The sequence below is a fragment of the Pinus tabuliformis genome, chromosome 6 (assembly GCF_031772625.1).
Source record: "Pinus tabuliformis cultivar Carrire ecotype Pingquan chromosome 6, CPIR1, whole genome shotgun sequence".
Lineage (NCBI taxonomy): Eukaryota > Viridiplantae > Streptophyta > Pinopsida > Pinales > Pinaceae > Pinus > Pinus tabuliformis.
Window position 1 is genome coordinate 1,192,593,845 of NC_142292.1, and position 17,322 is coordinate 1,192,611,166.

Below are 17,322 nucleotides of genomic sequence, written 5' to 3' on the forward strand. Positions count from 1 at the left end.
GATTTTAAACATAATTTTAAAGATTTTCATTCATGTTTCCAAACACACAGCATTATAATATAGATGGAAGACAACATATGATCAAAGTAGGCTCATGAACCAATCCATTATATCAAAATGGTATCCAATGGCAATACGTAGTCAACTATCATACATGATCAAAGACTCAAAACAAAAAACACATAACCAAGGAGGCTAGAAATGGCCTCTACAACAAAAGTAAATTGTGACCAGAGTCCAGTACTAGTACTACAGCTACTGGCTAGTAGCTACTGCCAGAGGAGCCAAGATCATGTCGATCAATCTCTGGATCATCATCAGAGTCAGACAGGGGGCCCCATGGCTCCTCATCATCATCATCATCTCCAACTGCAGCTGTAGAAGTGGTACCACTAACAGGCTGTGCAACTGCAGCAGATGCAAGCTGAGATAGAGTAGATATGCGGCTGTGATTCTTTCGTGGCTGAGCAGAGGAAGCACCTACAACTGGAGTCCTTGCTGGCTGTGAGACTGAGGCTGGTGGATTGGGATCTGCATTCAACTGAACAACATGTTCAAGTTCAACTGATGTCTCGATATCTAAATCTAAATCAAGATCCTCATCAGGATCAAACTCTGCTGGATGACTCTCCACTATCCAATTTGATGTTGGATCAATGTCTTCCAACACAATGGGATCTGAATCAGGTATTTTGTTCAACAAATGGTTTCGTCTGAGCCGGAGGTTGTATTGGACATAAACTAGATCATTTAACCGTTTTTGATCCAAACGGTTTCTCTTCTTTGTGTTACTTGGGAGCAGGAGAGAAAATGGGAGCAGGAGCGACATTTTTAGAAGCTCCTAGTTTGGGAGCGAATCCCAGAGGAGTTCGACAACCAATGTCACTAACATCAAGGTACATAGAGCGATTGGTGCTCTTGATTAAATACAAGTTCCATACCCTAATACATGACAAAATTCAATGGAAACATTGCAATCCTCCAATCCTGAAATCCTGAAAAACTGATAAGTCTGCTGGATTTTGAATGAAATCTAAAATTCTACTTTCTCCATATGAAATCCAATGAGGCCGAAACCATTCTCAAACATCTTGAGTCATTTCATGGTAATGTTAAAAATTTAAGTAAAAGGATGAAAATGAAGATTAAGGAGAATGTCACTTTTACTTTAAGAATTTAACATTACCATGAAATTTGAATAGCATATCAATAGTAGAGAGCATTTGAGTGTGTTAAATAGGGTTTGGGAGGGGTAAATGGACCCCAAATAACATTTAGCTAATTCATAAAACACCTTGAAGTCCAAACCAATCAGCGAACCCCTTAAAATTTCATTAAAATAATGTTAAATCGCTGTTTTAGTGGGTTACGGGCTGTTGTTTGTGACTCGGCCGAGACAGTACGGGAAACGGCCGAGTTGGCCGAGTCAGCCATGACTCGTCCAACCGAGCCGTTTTTTGTACCGAGTCACTCCGGAGGGCAATGGAACAGACCAACTCGGCCGTTTCCGTTTCGAAACGGCCGTTTTTTAAAACTATGTAGTAGTACAATGTCACCAATTAGAAATATTATCTGCAAATATGACCAGTGAAGAGTCACCAAAGATACAAAATCTAATTCAGAAGCATGAAAAAGTATTTCAAGACCTACCTAAGAAGATGTCGCCTAATAGGGAAATTGAGCATACAATAGAAGTCAAGGCAGGGTCAGACCCCGTTAACATCAAGCCATACCGATATCCACATCACCAAAAATGGAAATTGAGAGATTAATCCAAGACCTTTTAAAGTGTGGGATCATCTCGAAAAGTAAAAGTCCTTACATTGCTCCAGTGGTATTGGTGAGGAAGAAGGATGGTTCATTCAGGCTATGCATTGATTATAGAGGATTAAACAAAATAACAATCAAAAACAAGTTCCCAATTCCCTTTATCGACGAAATGTTAGATGAGCTACATGGCGCAAATTACTTCTCAAAATTGGACTTAAGATCAGGCTACTATGAAATTAGAATTAGATTGGAAGACATACCAAACACGACATTCCGAACACATGAAGGTCACTATGAATTTAAAGTAATGCCGTTTGGATTAACCAATGCACCAGCAACGTTTCAAGCAACTATGAACGAATTATTTCGTCCACATCTTAGGAAGTTTGTATTAGTATTCTTTGACGATATTCTAATTTACAGTAAAACTTGGAAAGAGCACTTGCAACATCTTGACAAAGTTCCTACACTACTTAAAGAACATCAATTTGATGCAAAAAAATCCAAATGCACCTTCAGAAAGGAAGAAGTAGAATACCTTGGACACATTATATCCCATGAAGGCGTAAAGGTGGACCCTAATAAAATCAAAGCTATAAAAGAATGGACCAAACCTGTCAATATATCCAAGCTAAGAGGGTTCTTAGGTTTGATTGGATATTACCGAAGATTTATTAAAAACTATGCACATATAACTGCACCTCTGACAAATCTTTTAAAGAAGAATTCGTTTCTATGGGATGAGGAAGCAGGCAGGTGTTTTGAAAAATTAAAGGAAATTATGTCTAATGCTCCCGTATTAGCAACACCAGATTTTTCTAAACCATTTATCATTGAGTGTGATGCTTCCGGTTTCAGTATAGGTGCAGTATTAATGCAACAAGGACATCCAATAGCTTTTGAAAGTAGGAAGCTCAACAAAAGAGAACACCTCAAATCCACATACAACAAAGAAATGCTCGCTATCATGCACGCACTAGCTAAGTGGAGGCAATATCTTTTGGGAAGTAAATTTTCCATTCGAACAGACCACAACAGTGTCCAGCATCTCCTTCAACAAAAAACACTTTCTAAAGAACAACAAAAATGGATTGAAAAAATTGTCGTTTTTGACTTGGAAATACTACATAAAAGAGGTAAAGACAATGTAGTAGATGCCCTATCCAGGAAAGATGAAGAACCAACACTACTTGCAATTTCGGTTGTTGTTCCTGAGTGGCTTAACGAAATTCGAAGTGAGTATGCCAAGGATCCAGAAATAACGACAATAATCAATAACCTTCCCAACAACTCAAAATTTGAGTGGAAGAATGATATCCTTTGGTACAAGGGAAGAATCTATCTAAACACAAATTCCAAGTTTAAATTTAAGATACTCAAGGAATCACATGACTCACCGTCAGCTGGACATGTAGGATTCTTTAAGACTTACTACAATGCACGTCAATCCTTCTTTTGGAAAGGAATGAGTCGCGATATTCAGAAGTATGTAGCAGAATGTGACACATGTCAAAGGAATAAAAGTGAGAATATTACGACACCGGGATTACTTCACCCTTTAAACATTCCAAATCAGAAATGGGAAGAAATTTCGATGGACTTTATCGAAGGATTACCAGTATCTGAAGGCAAGGACAAGATTTTCGTAGTAGTCGACAGACTCACCAAATATGCTCACTTTATGGCAATAAAGAAATCATACTCAGCAAAAGAAATCGCTGAAATATTTTGCAAAAATATATATAAGTTACACGGTTTTCCGAAAGTCATTGTGAGTGATAGAGATGCCAAGTTCAAGGGTAATTTTTGGAAGGAATTGTTCAACCATATAGGAACCTACCTAAATATGAGTTCCGCTTATCACCCTCAAATAGATGGCCAAACAGAGGTTGTCAATAAATGTTTGGAGGCCTACCTACGTTGCTATGCTACAGAAAAACAAAATAAGTGGGCTCAATGGTTACATCTTGCTGAGTGGTGGTATAATTCCACTTATCATACGTCAGCAAAAATGATGCCATTTCAAGCTTTATATGGGTATGAACCCCCAAAACAGAAGGATCTAGCTGTTGTCCAGACAAATCTACTTGCTATTAAAGATCAACTAGAAGAAACCCAAAAAATCGTCCAAATATTAAAAGAAAACTTGAATAATGCAAGGAATTGTATGAAGCAACAAGCAGACCGCAACATAACCGAAAGAGAGTTTGAAGTCGGAGAATGGGTGTTTGTCAAGCTGCAACCATACAAACAATTATCCTTAAAACAAAAAAGAAAAAACAAGTTGGCACCAAAGTTCTATGGACCTTATCAGATCAACAAAAAGATTACCCAAGTTGCATATGGTTTAAGCCTTCCAGAGACAAGTCGTGTTCACAACGTCTTCCATGTATCCTGCCTTAAAAGGGCACTAGGCAACAATCAATCAGCACAAACAACGCTTCCATCCCTGGATGATGAGGGAAGGGTCATTCTAGAACCAGAAGGTATTTTATCTACTAGAGAAAGAAAGCTTCGACATCGTACAATCAAGGAATATCTGATCAAGTGGAAGGACTTACCCGAAGAAGACGCTTCTTGGGAGAATGAATCATTTTGTCAACAACATCCGTTGTTACGTATGCTTTGAGGACAAAGCATTCTTTCGAGAGGAAGCCAATGTTATGTAAAAAATTATTTAGTATTTAATTTTAGGTTAATTAGACGAAAATGCACGATCATAAGATCATGCCCTTCCTCAAAGGGTGCCCATGGCGCTATATAAGCCGGGAACCCCCACTGTAAACAATCATCTTCGGTCAATTAATCATTATTATATATATATATATATATATATATATATATATTTCTCTGCGTATCAAAAAGTTTTCACTTCACTGTGCCAGCTTTTGGGAAGGCCTAGAAGTGGTAGGCTAACCAGATCATCTTTAGTAACTGTAATACCAACACTCCCAAGCTCATCCTGAAAATGGGTGAATCTGCTCAAGTATTATGGTATTGTGTCACCCTCCTTCATCTTGATCTTCCGAAGTTTGTCCTTCAGTGCCAGCTTCCTGTGGTCACTGCTGTTTTGAAACAAGTCGATCAAAGCTTGCCACTTTGCATATGGCGTATCCTTCCTGTGGAGGTTCGAGACAAATGATCTCGAACTCCTAGTATGATCCTCCTCGCCTTTGCAACACATTTCTTTCACTCTATCAGATCTTGAGCATCTGTTGTTGGAGGCTTAGGAATATCATTGTCTATGAATTCCTTCAGCTCGTTATCTCCCAACATTGTCTCCATCCTGTCCTTCCAAGCAATATAGTTCGAACTACCCTCAAGGGCATATTCGAGTCTCAATCCGTAGAACAACATCATGTTGGTTTTGAAGAATGATATTGCAAATTCGATTTCACTTGCAAAAGACAAACTCGTATTCTCCTCTTATAGAGTGATTTTTGCTCTGACACCATGTAGAAATTCCTTGTAGATTCAAAACTGCTTATGTTATTTTCTAAAACAAAAGATTTGAATCTACTCTACTCATCAGCGGAAATAATTAAACGATCGCGAAATCATGAAGCATACAAGAGAAAGAATTCAATCAACACATTACACAATGATTTCTTAGAGAAAGCCATAGCTAAAAACCCTTGTTATCTGTATATTGCATTAGTTAGAAAATATGAGAAGATTAGAATGCTTTGCTCAAGCTCGAGCAACCTCTACACTATCTCTATCTGTCTCACTGCTTCCTAGACAAGCCTACGCCAATACTTAACCAAATTTTGGCTTGCCCAAGTCCCTATTTCCTTGCGCTGTTTCCTTGGGAATTAACCCCGCATTAATTAGGGAAATATTTCAATATGAATTGCGCAATCCTCATAGGCCTTCCTTTGACTGCATGCACCACCTGTACAATTCTGATGATTATACAAATGATAGTACACTGCCCTTGAACTCCAATCTCAACAGGGTAGCTCTCAGAACTGACATGCATGAGTTATTTATGAGTGAATCATCAGTTAACTAGTTGAACACATGAAGCAACACCCCACTATCTGACCTCCTACTAGTTCCTCCATAAGTTGGAACTAGTTTCACTGACTTTAATTCAGTTAAACTGAATTAATTAATTACAACTCAAAATAAACTCAATCAGGGCTCCTATAAAGTAGGAGACACTCTACATGACTCAAGTTAGACCCTCAACTCGAATTAACTGAGCCAGTTAAGTCAAATTAACTTAGTTAATTCGTACAAGTCATCTTGTGATGTGGAATTACAATTTTATTCCTAATTTAATTCAAGGACAAAACTAAATTAGGATTTTCTTGTTGCATTTTCAGCGAGTCTCTCTCATGAATAGGTCTTGGGAATCACCCTTTATCCTCTCAATGACACATCCGCTATTGTGATTCCTCTTATACCGGGTCTCCTCCCATCAGTGAAAGTCCATAAAGGGCAGGGAGCCTTAACTGAGGTGACAATGGGCTATCGCTCCATTGTTTCCCTTGACCTAGTAGTTTCCCTATAGGATCCCCTCCCAGGACCCTCTGCTAGTTTGAGCGGTAACAGGTCTAATGGGTCTCCAAATGACAGAATAACTGTATAATGCTCCAAATGAGGGCTTCGATGATGGTGTCCGCCCTCCCATGTCTCAAGGGTGAGACAAACTTCCTTTGGGCCTTGGATCAATTGCAATAATATGCTAAGCCGATCGAGGCATATTGGTCCAACAGCATCATCTCGCAAATAATGTGGGGCAATGAACAGACAGCTGAGGGTGCTGAATGTGCCCATGTCATCAAAAAATGCTTTAACACATGATGGAGTCCAATAGCTCTCAATGCATCCCCTAGGAATGCCAATATGATCCTTTGGTGGGCTTGGGCCCCGGTTAACTTGCCCAGCCCACGATGAAACCACCTGCCAATTACATATAAGATCTAATGTGCTTACTAACCATCAGGTATAATAATTCATTAATGCATCTAAGTGAATCAAGCTTGTTAATCAAGGACACATTAAGACTTCATAGTTGCTCCAACCTTTTTTTTTCCACCCTTCATTATTTTCCTTTTGTCTTTTCATGATTTTCTTTGTATTACTGCTCAGGTCGCTAGGAAATAAGCATTAGAGAAATTTTGAGGTCTAAAATGGGCTTCAAAACAAAATTGTACAACCAAAATCAACTTTATAAGAACCAAAGGATCTAAGATGATGATGTCAGCCATGGGGGATGATTCACCATTTTTGGAGCAAAAAGGTTAAAGATTAAAAAAATAAAAAATAATAAAACTACTTTTTCAACTAATCTCCTTATGGTTTTACTCAAATTTTGAGTGGGAGCACTCGTTGGATGCATAATTTAATTCCTCATCCAAGGAGTACACATGTTGCATACTTTCGATGGACCCTGCTACACGGAAAATGAGAAATACATGAAAAACGTGATTGTAGGGTGATTTTCATGTATTTCTCATTTTTCGTGTAGTAAGACCCATCGAAAATATGAAACATGGGTACTTTTTGGATGAGGAATTAAATTTTGCATCCAACGAGTGCTCTTGCTTGAAATTTGAGTAAAACCATAGGGAGATAAGTTGAAAATATGTGTTGGAAAAAAGTTTTTTTACCTCTAAAATTTGATGATGTAATCTAATCTTATTTTATTATTTTCACTATTATATTATAATATTCATTAGGACACCCATTTTAGACCTCAAAATTTCTTTAATGAGCATGCCATGAGAGATATGCAACAACTATTACCCCCTTAAGGTGGGGAAGTTCATCGCCCACCAGGGGTTGGGACGTGCATGGGTTCGTTAATGATGTGTGGGGCACTGAAGGGTCCTAGGAACCAGGGTGATGGCCATGCCGAAGGGGTAGATCTCATGTTTGGCTTTTGCCTACGTGCTATATTAAATGTCGTGGCCATATTTTGCATTTTTTGATATTCTTTCTTTTGTTTCTTGCTTATGGCCATGATATGCTTTTCACATTCTTTTAGCTGCATCAACCTCTGGGGAAACATTTCTAGGCAGGACTCATACATGTGGACAAGGGGAGGGGGCATACCAGTGCCTTGTGGACCCAATGGTCATGTGGACCCAGAAAGGGAAAATGATGAAATAGGGCTTGTAATGTGCAGAGGGGAGTGAAAAATGTGAAATGAGAAAATGAGACCGCGCTACCAAAATCGAGGTTTCCCAAGTAGTGCCCTTCCTGAAGCCATAGGCCAATAGGGGAGATCCCATGGGACTAGGATTGAGGATTAACCCCCCATTTAAGGTAAGGGAACAAAACTACAGTCAAAACCCTTCATCCTTCCAAGTTACCCAATAATTCATGCCCAATATGCCCAAGGAGAAACAAGCATAAGCACCTGATTGCACAATGAAAGACATAACTTTACGATTGGATTGTCCACCTTCAAACATATGCTCTTGACAAATGGGCGAGGGAACATATGATTGGTTCAAGGAGCGGAGATAAGATGGCACGATAAATCGACACACTAGTAGTTGTCAGGGGTTGCCGACTGAAGAGATATCTAGGAGGAAAATTCTCCTATGGGGTCACCCACTTGTGACAGGTAACAAGATCAATATTAATGTCTCAAAAAAAAAAATTGGAACAAGCACTTCACATAAAACTATCATGCATTTAACAGAAGATTGCGATGTAAAAATTAAACAAATAGAGCACTGCAATCCATAAGACAATGAACAAGAAGATTCTCAACTCTATTATATTAGATAAACTGAGGTTTTACATGCTGATACAACCCATATAGCTGAGATAGCTGAGATAGTGCTAACCTCAAATAGATCTACAATAATGCCGCAATCAGCCTCCAAAACAAATTGAAAAGCAATAAATTGTACTCTGTGAACCCTGAATGGATCCACCAAGGGAAGAGATGGGTGCTCGCCCACTCTCACTGAATCACCCAGGGCTTTCCATCCTGGGGCTATTGTTGAAGTAGAGAACTAGGTTCTCAAAACCTCACCACAAAGACAATACACAAATCCAAGATGTCTCCAAATGACCTTCTCCTCCTCTTTTATAGATATGATGGATAGATGTCCAAACCTCTAGAAGCATCTTATTTTATTATTATTTTAGAAGCTCCTCCATTGACTTTATCTTAAGTGACCCTTTTATTTTATTTTACTTAGGTCACTTTTGACCCATTTCCTCTAATTAATTAATTTTCCTTAATAAATGACTAATTAAAGTCATTTTTAACTAAAGAAAATGGTAAATCGCCCACCATAATCTCTTCGGCCATTGGAAGTCACTTCTCAGCATCTCATCCTGTAGATCTTCTCGTTCCGGTTCCAACGAGCCATTACACTGAGGTGTTCTATCAATTAATCTTGCCAGAATGCCACCCCGAGCATAATTAATTAAGTTATGCCAATAATAACCCAGTTTTACGAGAATTATCAGAAAGTCACGAAACCAAAAACAAGATGTGCAGAACTGCTCATGATGATGAATATGCCAAGCGAATGCCATTTGACCCCATGAAAAGTCCTCAAACTCCATCAAAACTCTTGATGACATAAACTTGTTCCACTGCCTTGGCCATCCCATGCCCTGGAAATCCACCCTAGCTGTACTATGGAGAAAAATAAAAATTAGGACATTACAGATTAAGTTAATATGGTTGCTACTGGAAATAATTGGAATTTATCATTGGGCTGATAAGGAACATTGAAGTAAATTGTGCTAAAGCATAGAACATACCATTGTTATCTAAAATTAACAGTTTCATAAGGAGACAACTCCTAAATTGTAATGTCCCCATTTTCAGTCTCCCATATGATGCGGCTAGGATGGATTTCAAGGGTTGGTGACAACTTGGTCATGGAAGCGAGATTTCATTATGAGTGGGCCCGGAGGGTTTTGGAGGAGTTTTATGTTGTTCGATGGGAATTGCTCGCAACATTTTATCATCAAATTCAATTTTGCACAGTTTATTCTTGGTCCCATTACATTCCAAATTTCCAACAAATCCCGTAAAATAGGGTTATTATTGAGTATATCCTAATTAAATACGCTTAAGGTGTCATTTTGGGAAGAATATTTGATGAAACACCTTAGTGTAATAGCTTGTTGGAATCAAAACAAAGAGATCTATAGGATGAGATGGTGAAAAGTGACTTTTAGTGGCTTGAGAGATCGTGGAGGCAGATTTACCATTTTCCTAGATTAAAAGTGACTTTGATTAGTCAATTAAATAAAAAGGCGACAATGCTCAATCAAGGAAAAGGTGAAGTCACTGAAATAAAATAAAATGAAAGTCACTTAAATAAGGATAAGAGGAGAAGCATCTAGAGTGGGAGATAAAATAATAAAAAAGTGCTCCTAGAAAGTGCAAGAAGGATCCATCAAGCCTTTAAATTTTAAAATGAAGAGAAGCAAGACATTTGGGGATATCTTGGGGTTGAGTATTTTTCTTATAGAGGTTTGGAAACAAGGTTCTCAACTTTCAGTAAGCCCCAAGACGAAAACGCTTGGGTTTCTATTTCTTGTGACTAGCACAAAAACCCAACCCACCATTTAGGAGATTTCACCTAGAAATCTCATGAAACTTTAACAGTGATATTGGAGATCAGATCTGCAGCAGATCTGAAGATTGGAGTGAGGATCATCCAGATCCTCAATTGGAGTTACATTTCTAGTTAAAATTTATTTATCTCAGCTATTTTCCAGTTTGTATTGGCATGTAAAATCTCATCCCATATTAATATAGTAAAGCTGAGATTATTTCCATTTACCCTGTTATTTGAATTGCAGTATTTCATTAATGTTCTGGGTTTTCATTTTACTGACAATTTCTGTGAAATCTTTATGATGCTTTTGTATGTATGATTTTGCGGAGTTAAATTTCGAGAAATTAACGAAATCGACGTTTGGAAAGGTTTCAGTAGGGCTTTTAGGCATCATGTTGGTGTTTGAAGAAATGAAAAGAGGGAATGCAATTGAAACATCAGTAGTTTCCCTTAGGTTGGAACTCTAACCGCTTTCTTCCTTCCAATTTTAGCTGTGAAGTGCTTTAGCAAAAACAACATTGAACCGTTTGTTTCTTTGATAGGGACACTCACATATCTTAAATGGAAAAAACATTTATATGATTGATCAACTTTAATTGTTGCCCTATGTTGCTAGGGTGGTAAACGACACCAGGCTGGCTATCTTAGCGTTGTACTTTCATTGCCTGGTGGTAACCGATACCAGGCTGGCTATCTTAGCGTTGTACTTTCATTGCCTGGTGGTAACCGATACCAGGCTGGCTATCTTGCTATCTTAGCATTGTACTTTCATTGTCTTGTTGTGCAAAAGGGTTGACAAATATTAACTTTTAGAGGAACATTTTGTAAATTTGAGAAACCAAAAGGGCTTAGAGGATATTAATGTGAAATTTCAATCCAAAGATTCTCTTTTTATCTCACACAGCAGAGAAACAAACATGCATGCATTATAGTCTATAATTGATCTCTATAAGCTTTCCTTTCACGATTCACTTATATTGTGTACTCATGCTTAGCATAGTAGGGAGTATCCTTTACTAGACTGATTTTTAAAAGTATCTCTGAACATTGGCAATTAATGCACTATTTTTTGGCAGCATCGATGCTATGGTTGCAAATGAAGCCAGGAAACATGGCCTTCAGATGCAAGAAAAAGCAGGGTCTCGGACAATGGTTGCTGGTGGAAGCTGTGAAGGCATGATATTTGAATTTATTCTGAATTAGAAAAAGAGCTCAATTCACAGATGCTCTGGAAATGGTAGCAATGTTGATTGAACCTAGTTTCTTAAGCTTTACTTCCCATATATTGTAGTACAGGAGTCAGCAAAATAATGTAGTGTGTACTCATGCTTAGCATAGTAGGGAGTGATATTTACCAGACTGATTTTTTTTAAGTATCTCTGAACATAGGCGAGTAACATTACTTTTTTGGCTGCATTGATGCTATGGTTGCAAATGAAGCCAAGAAGCATTTGCGGGGCCTCACACAATAATTTCTAGTGGACGCTATGAAGAAATAAAAGTTGAATTTATTCTGAATTAGGAAAGAGCTCAATTCAGAGACGCTCAGGAAATGGTAGCAATACTGATTGAACCTATTTTCTTAAGATTTTACGTTCCATAGATTGTAGTACTGAAGTTAGAAATTAATTTACCTGTTTAAATCCAGATCAAACATGAGTCTTTAGATTACGAAGTATAATTTCAATTAATTGTATTGTCTTTTTGATAATTCTATATCTTTGAAATTATCTATCTATCAAATTCCACGAAACAGTGTGGCACTTTGAATATTCTTGGGAAGGGTACATTAGGGGAGATTTAAGATGCCCCCTAAAATCTAAATATGAGGTAGCTTAACAAGGAAAATTTTGGTGCAGTGATGTGTGGTTTGACGGTAAGTCACATGAGCGAAGCCCGGGCAGACCGAAGTTCAAGTTTCATTGAGTACAATGACCTGCTGTGCTGGCAGCTAGAGGGGCGGATTCCCCTTTCCCGTGAGTCTAATCTTGCTAAAATCATAGGAACTTAGTATACACTATACCCGACTTGCAGGTGGTTGGTTATGCTCTTGGTGTTATAGTGGCAGCTATGAGGTTTGATCCTTGGTCTCCCATAGATTAGGCCTGGCAGTTACCGATTCACCATGTGGTTAAAAAAAAAAACAAGGAAAATTTTGAGTTTGACATTCCACTTTGTCTTATGTATAACAAACTGAATGGATATTAGCCTCAATTTTACAAGGGAAATAGTCTTTTTTAATTTTCTGTTCCCATGTTGCTCGAGTCTTAGTATGGGCAATTTGAAATTTTTAGATATCCATCTACAATTGTAATTTAGTGATCTGATATGTGGAAAGGGGACAGTAGATTTGTCTCATTGGATTTGTGCTCTTGAGACCATATATTTACATTTTATATGCTAGAAAGCATGTAGCTAATTGAGTTCATGGGAATTGGTCTCCTCCAATCACACAATTCAGAAATTTCACCTCTTTGGTTTCCCAGATCTTAACCTTGTGAATTTTCAGCTTTAGGGCTGTTATGAAATATAAACAAAACAACATCAACAATGGACTATATTTTAACTCTTAGCAATCCCAGTTCACTAGGCAATTCTAGAGAAAAGACACCAATGTGTTCCAATAAGTTTCAGCCCCTTAGGAAAATCTTATCATGCATATAATAGATCTGAAAACACAACTGTAAATATAGCAGCAAAACTGCCTTTACAGTCTTCAATATGAATGTTAAATCTGTTAGCACAGTTGCCCTTCGTCAAATCAGCAAGACATATAGTGTTGGTGATTACAAACCATGGAGAGTATGTGGCTGAAAATCAAATTTTCAATTTACACAAATATTGGACAGCTGGAAATTTCATTAATATGCATAAAGAAGAGGGTCATATATATACCATATCATTATCAGAAGGCCAATACAATCTTTTAGCTCTCTAAAACCCCAGCTAGATAAAAACAATGAAAACAATATCTCACACCAAGGAGCTCCAACTAAGCTTGGCAAGATATCTCTTTTTTTTTTAATTCACTTCAACAGGTACAACATAGTGTTTCATCTAAAAACCCTAATCTCCAAGTCTCAGAGAGATGAAACCCTAACATTATTATTCAAGATGCTCCAAGAAGTTCAAGAAACCCTAGTGACTTCAAGAGAGATAGAGACATCAAGTACAAAAAAATATTGAAGAGAGAGGAAAAGTGGGGTGCTCCTCTTGATCACATCACTACATGATAATGAACAAAACTGATGAGTGACTAAAGGACTCTCTCCTTTATATATATTAGAACTAAGGTAGGCCAACAATACATATCCAGGCCTAAGCCCTTACAAACAACCTTCAAAGACATATGTAGGATCACATATCTAGTGTGTTACACTCCAAGGGTATATGTCAATCTCCAAGGTAATGTCATCCACAAGCAAGGCTCCAAATGCAAGGGTGCTCCACAAGGTGTGCCCAACACACCTGCAAGTTCAATGACTCTATTTTTCATAATCCATGAACTTTGTTGAGTCCACTCCCCCTACATGAACACTATCTCAACATTGAAGATTCCATGCAAGCATCCAAGCTACACTATGCTATCTAGGGCTCAATGCCCTCCTTCTGGAAGCAAACTGCTCCTCCTAAGTATGGCATTCTCCTAGCAAGTAACCATCTCCAAGTGGCCATTGTGTAGAACATCATTAAAGCTATTTGAAGATCTTCAATGCCTGCAGGAAGAATATCATGCACTCCCCCAGTTGAGGTCAAGTAATTACTAAATAAATAATTTTCAATGTACAATCCATCATGGACCATCTCTCATTAAAAATCGATCACAAACCATTTTTGATGTACAAATCCATCATGGACTGTTCGGGATTGACCATACACCATGTACCCAAATCTTATAAAGCAACCCCAAATTTGATGTAATCTCTTTCAAACTAACCTCGAATGCTAACACTTAAGTCATCCTCAAGTATGTACTGAAGGATAAAATGTATGCTTAATATATAGCATGGATATAAGGAGGTTCATCTTATGCAAGCAAAAGTCCCAATTTGTTGGCACTATTTTATGCTTGATCATTAAGAAGAGGCTATATAAATAATCATTAAAATTATTTAAATGTAATGCAACTTAATCACTGATTTCTTAATATTCTGAAAATGAAATTTAACAACACAACCACAGTTTAACAGGAAAGCCACAACTTAGTGTATGTGAGTGTGATTGTGTACAAGTGTAACTATTTTTGTTTATTTTATTCATCTTTTAATGGATGGGTAAACTATTATAAACATGCAATCACCGGTGATCTGAAGCACTCCCAAACCCTGAGAAAAAACCCTATCCGTATCGTTCCATGACCACCTCAGGGGGGGTTCGGCCCCCCTAGCCTTCAGCCCCTTTGTCTTTGGCAGTTTTCCCTCTACGCCCTCCAACACCCCATCCAGCTCCCGATCCAGGGTCAAAAGCAAAGCCTCAGCTGCAAACCATAACCCTAGAGCCAATGGATCTGCGTCCACGGGGAACATTCCCAGTCAGAACAGGGCGACAGGCCCGTCCCCTTGCAAACCGCTATCGGAGGAAACACCCTCATTGATCATCGAAGATCCTTGGATCGACGAATACAGAGATCACATGAGTAAACATGCCCTAATATGCCGATTCATGGGAGTTCGACTCAATGAAAAGGCTCTCTGCTGGTGGATAAACCAGAAATGGAAGCCCAAAGGGAACTATGAACTTCAGCTGGGGTCAAGAAGTTTTTTCATTGTCATCTTCGCTCACAAGGATGACAGAGACCGCATTTTCGAAGGAGGCCCATACTTTTACAACTCGGCAGGACTCTACATGACGTACTGGAGACCCAACTTTGCTCCAGAACAGGAAGATTTCAAAAAAGTTCCAGTATGGCTCAGACTCTACTCCTTGCCTGTTGACTACTGGAATAAGCGCATCTTGGAAGCCATCGAGAATCAGTTGGGCGTCTTCGTCAAAACCTCAGATCTCACATCTCAAGGTAAATACACTGCCTACGCTAGAATCTGCGTTTACACGGATGTTTCAGGACCCCTCCCAGGTCATATTGATCTGATCCACAAGGGAATTCATTGGAAGAAATCCATCGACTATGAAAACATCCCATTCAGATGCTGGAAATGCTGACAACATGGACATCTTAGTCATGGATGCCCCCTTAATCAACCCCCACCACAAACCCAAGCGGACAAGGTGGATAACCCACCCCCAAGTTTCATCCCTGTATCAAGGAAGAACAAAGGGCAGAAGGGCAAAAATCCTCTGAAACCCTCCACTAACCCGACCCCCACCCAGCAGAATAGCTTTGAAGCACTTGGCAACCTTGATCCAAACGAGAACCCTCTGGAATCCCCCGCCCCCATTGCTCAAGATCTACCCATGAATGTTCAGTTATCAAACCCATCAAACACTTCCATCCTGAACCCTGACTCACACCAAGCCCAGCCACAGCAACAAAACCCACAGCCCAATCCCATCCAGAACGATACAAGCCCTGTCTCATTGCAAACCCCTCCCTGCACAGAAACCCACTCAGACCAGCCATCCTCAACCACTCCCACCAATCCACTGGAAGAGATCCTAGGTGACCTAGATCTCCAAAAGGTCAACGAGCAATGGTCCAAACTGGGAGTGGATGCCATTCCCCAGGAACATTTGGAGAAAATCGAAATGGCATACCTGCAGTTAGAATATCTCAACCAAAATGCAGCCAAAAAGCAATGGGGAAACAGCAGCCAAACGGGCATTCAAGCCAACCTGGATCTGGACCAATACAAGCCGAAAGGTCCGAGAAGAAAGAGGGGGCGAAAATCGACAAAACAACAAATACAAGAACTCGGCAGGTGCCTAATCAATGAAGGAAAAATTAGGGCTTTGGTCCTATCCACTCCAAAGGTTACTCAATGAAGATCACAACCTGGAACATCAGAGGGCTAAATGGTACCTCCAAAAGACGAATCCTAAAAAACTGTCTTTTCTCGCAATCCCCAGACCTTATTCTTCTTCAAGAATCCAAATGCTCCTCCAACGGCATAGAGATGCTTAAGAAACTCTTTGCAAAAGGCTATCATTGCATAAGCACAGAAGCCATTGGGCAAGCAGGAGGGCTTCTCATGTTTTGGAATAAAAGCAAGTTCTTTATGCAGAATGCTCTATCCACTAAGCATTCGTTATTAGTCATCTTCAACATGCCAGAATCAAAGCACACGATATGCATCACCAATGTGTATGGACCTCAGCGAACCCAGGAAAAATTCAAGATGCTGGAAGACCTGGACGAGGTTCAACAACACCATGGGGCCAATCACTGGATCTTAGGTGGTGACTTCAACATGATCACCACCCTAGAGGAAAAGAAAGGAGGCTTAAGAAGACTGGATAAAGACGCGGAAGCATTCAACACCTTCATAGCTGCATCTAAACTCATTGATGTTCCCACAGTCAATGGTCTGTATACTTGGAACAATAAGCAAGGGGGAAATAGGCAAGTTGCATCGAGGCTCGACAGGTTCCTTATCTCGGAATCCATCATGCTCCAAAATCTAGATATGGAGGCCAACATTCTGCCTATTGGGGGATCTGATCACTGGCCAGTGCAGATGCACTTCACCAATATGGACAAGCCTCAAAACAGACCTTTCAGATTCGAAGGTTTTTGGACAGATCATCCAACTTTCATGCAAAATATACAGAGCTGGTGGACTCAAACCACAATAGAGAGCGATAATATCATGTACATCTTCTAGCAAAAGCTCAAGATCATCAAAGCCAATCTCAAACGCTGGAACAAGAACACCTTTGGCAACATTTTTCAAGCCAAAAGAGAGCTCGAGGAAAAAATGGCGGGCCTCCAGCAAACAATGATCAAGGAAGGGCCCAATGATGAAAGGTTGGCTCAGGAATCAAACCTACAAAAGCAATGGGAAGAAAGGCTAAGACAAGAAGAGCTGCTCTGGAAACAAAAATC

General features: G+C 39.2%; 2 protein-coding genes across 4 annotated transcripts in view; both read left to right on the forward strand.

Annotated features, from left to right (window-relative positions):
- Positions 1 to 11,840, forward strand: part of LOC149263020 (Putative methyltransferase family protein) — a 346,478-nt gene extending 334,638 nt beyond the window's left edge. The window contains exon 8 of one of the 3 annotated variants that reach the window (XM_089425592.1): positions 10,939 to 11,499. In XM_089425592.1, coding sequence (XP_089281718.1) covers positions 10,939 to 11,080 — 142 coding nt within the window. In that variant the 3' untranslated portion in view covers positions 11,081 to 11,499. Of the gene's footprint in view, positions 1 to 10,938 lie in introns of all 3 variants that reach the window. The other 2 variants (XM_089425601.1, XM_089425595.1) reach the window with 2 other exon arrangements.
- Positions 11,841 to 14,984: 3,144 nt separating this feature from the next.
- Positions 14,985 to 15,482, forward strand: LOC149263021 (uncharacterized). Its single transcript, XM_089385444.1, has one exon. It carries the CDS (start codon positions 14,985 to 14,987, stop codon positions 15,480 to 15,482), a length of 498 nt encoding a protein of 165 aa, XP_089241570.1.
- Positions 15,483 to 17,322: the final 1,840 nt, after the last annotated feature.

Bases quoted from the DNA above. Each gene is read 5' to 3' on its own strand.
- LOC149263021 (XM_089385444.1), top strand. From the start codon at position 14,985: ATGGGAGTTCGACTCAATGAAAAGGCTCTCTGCTGGTGGATAAACCAG.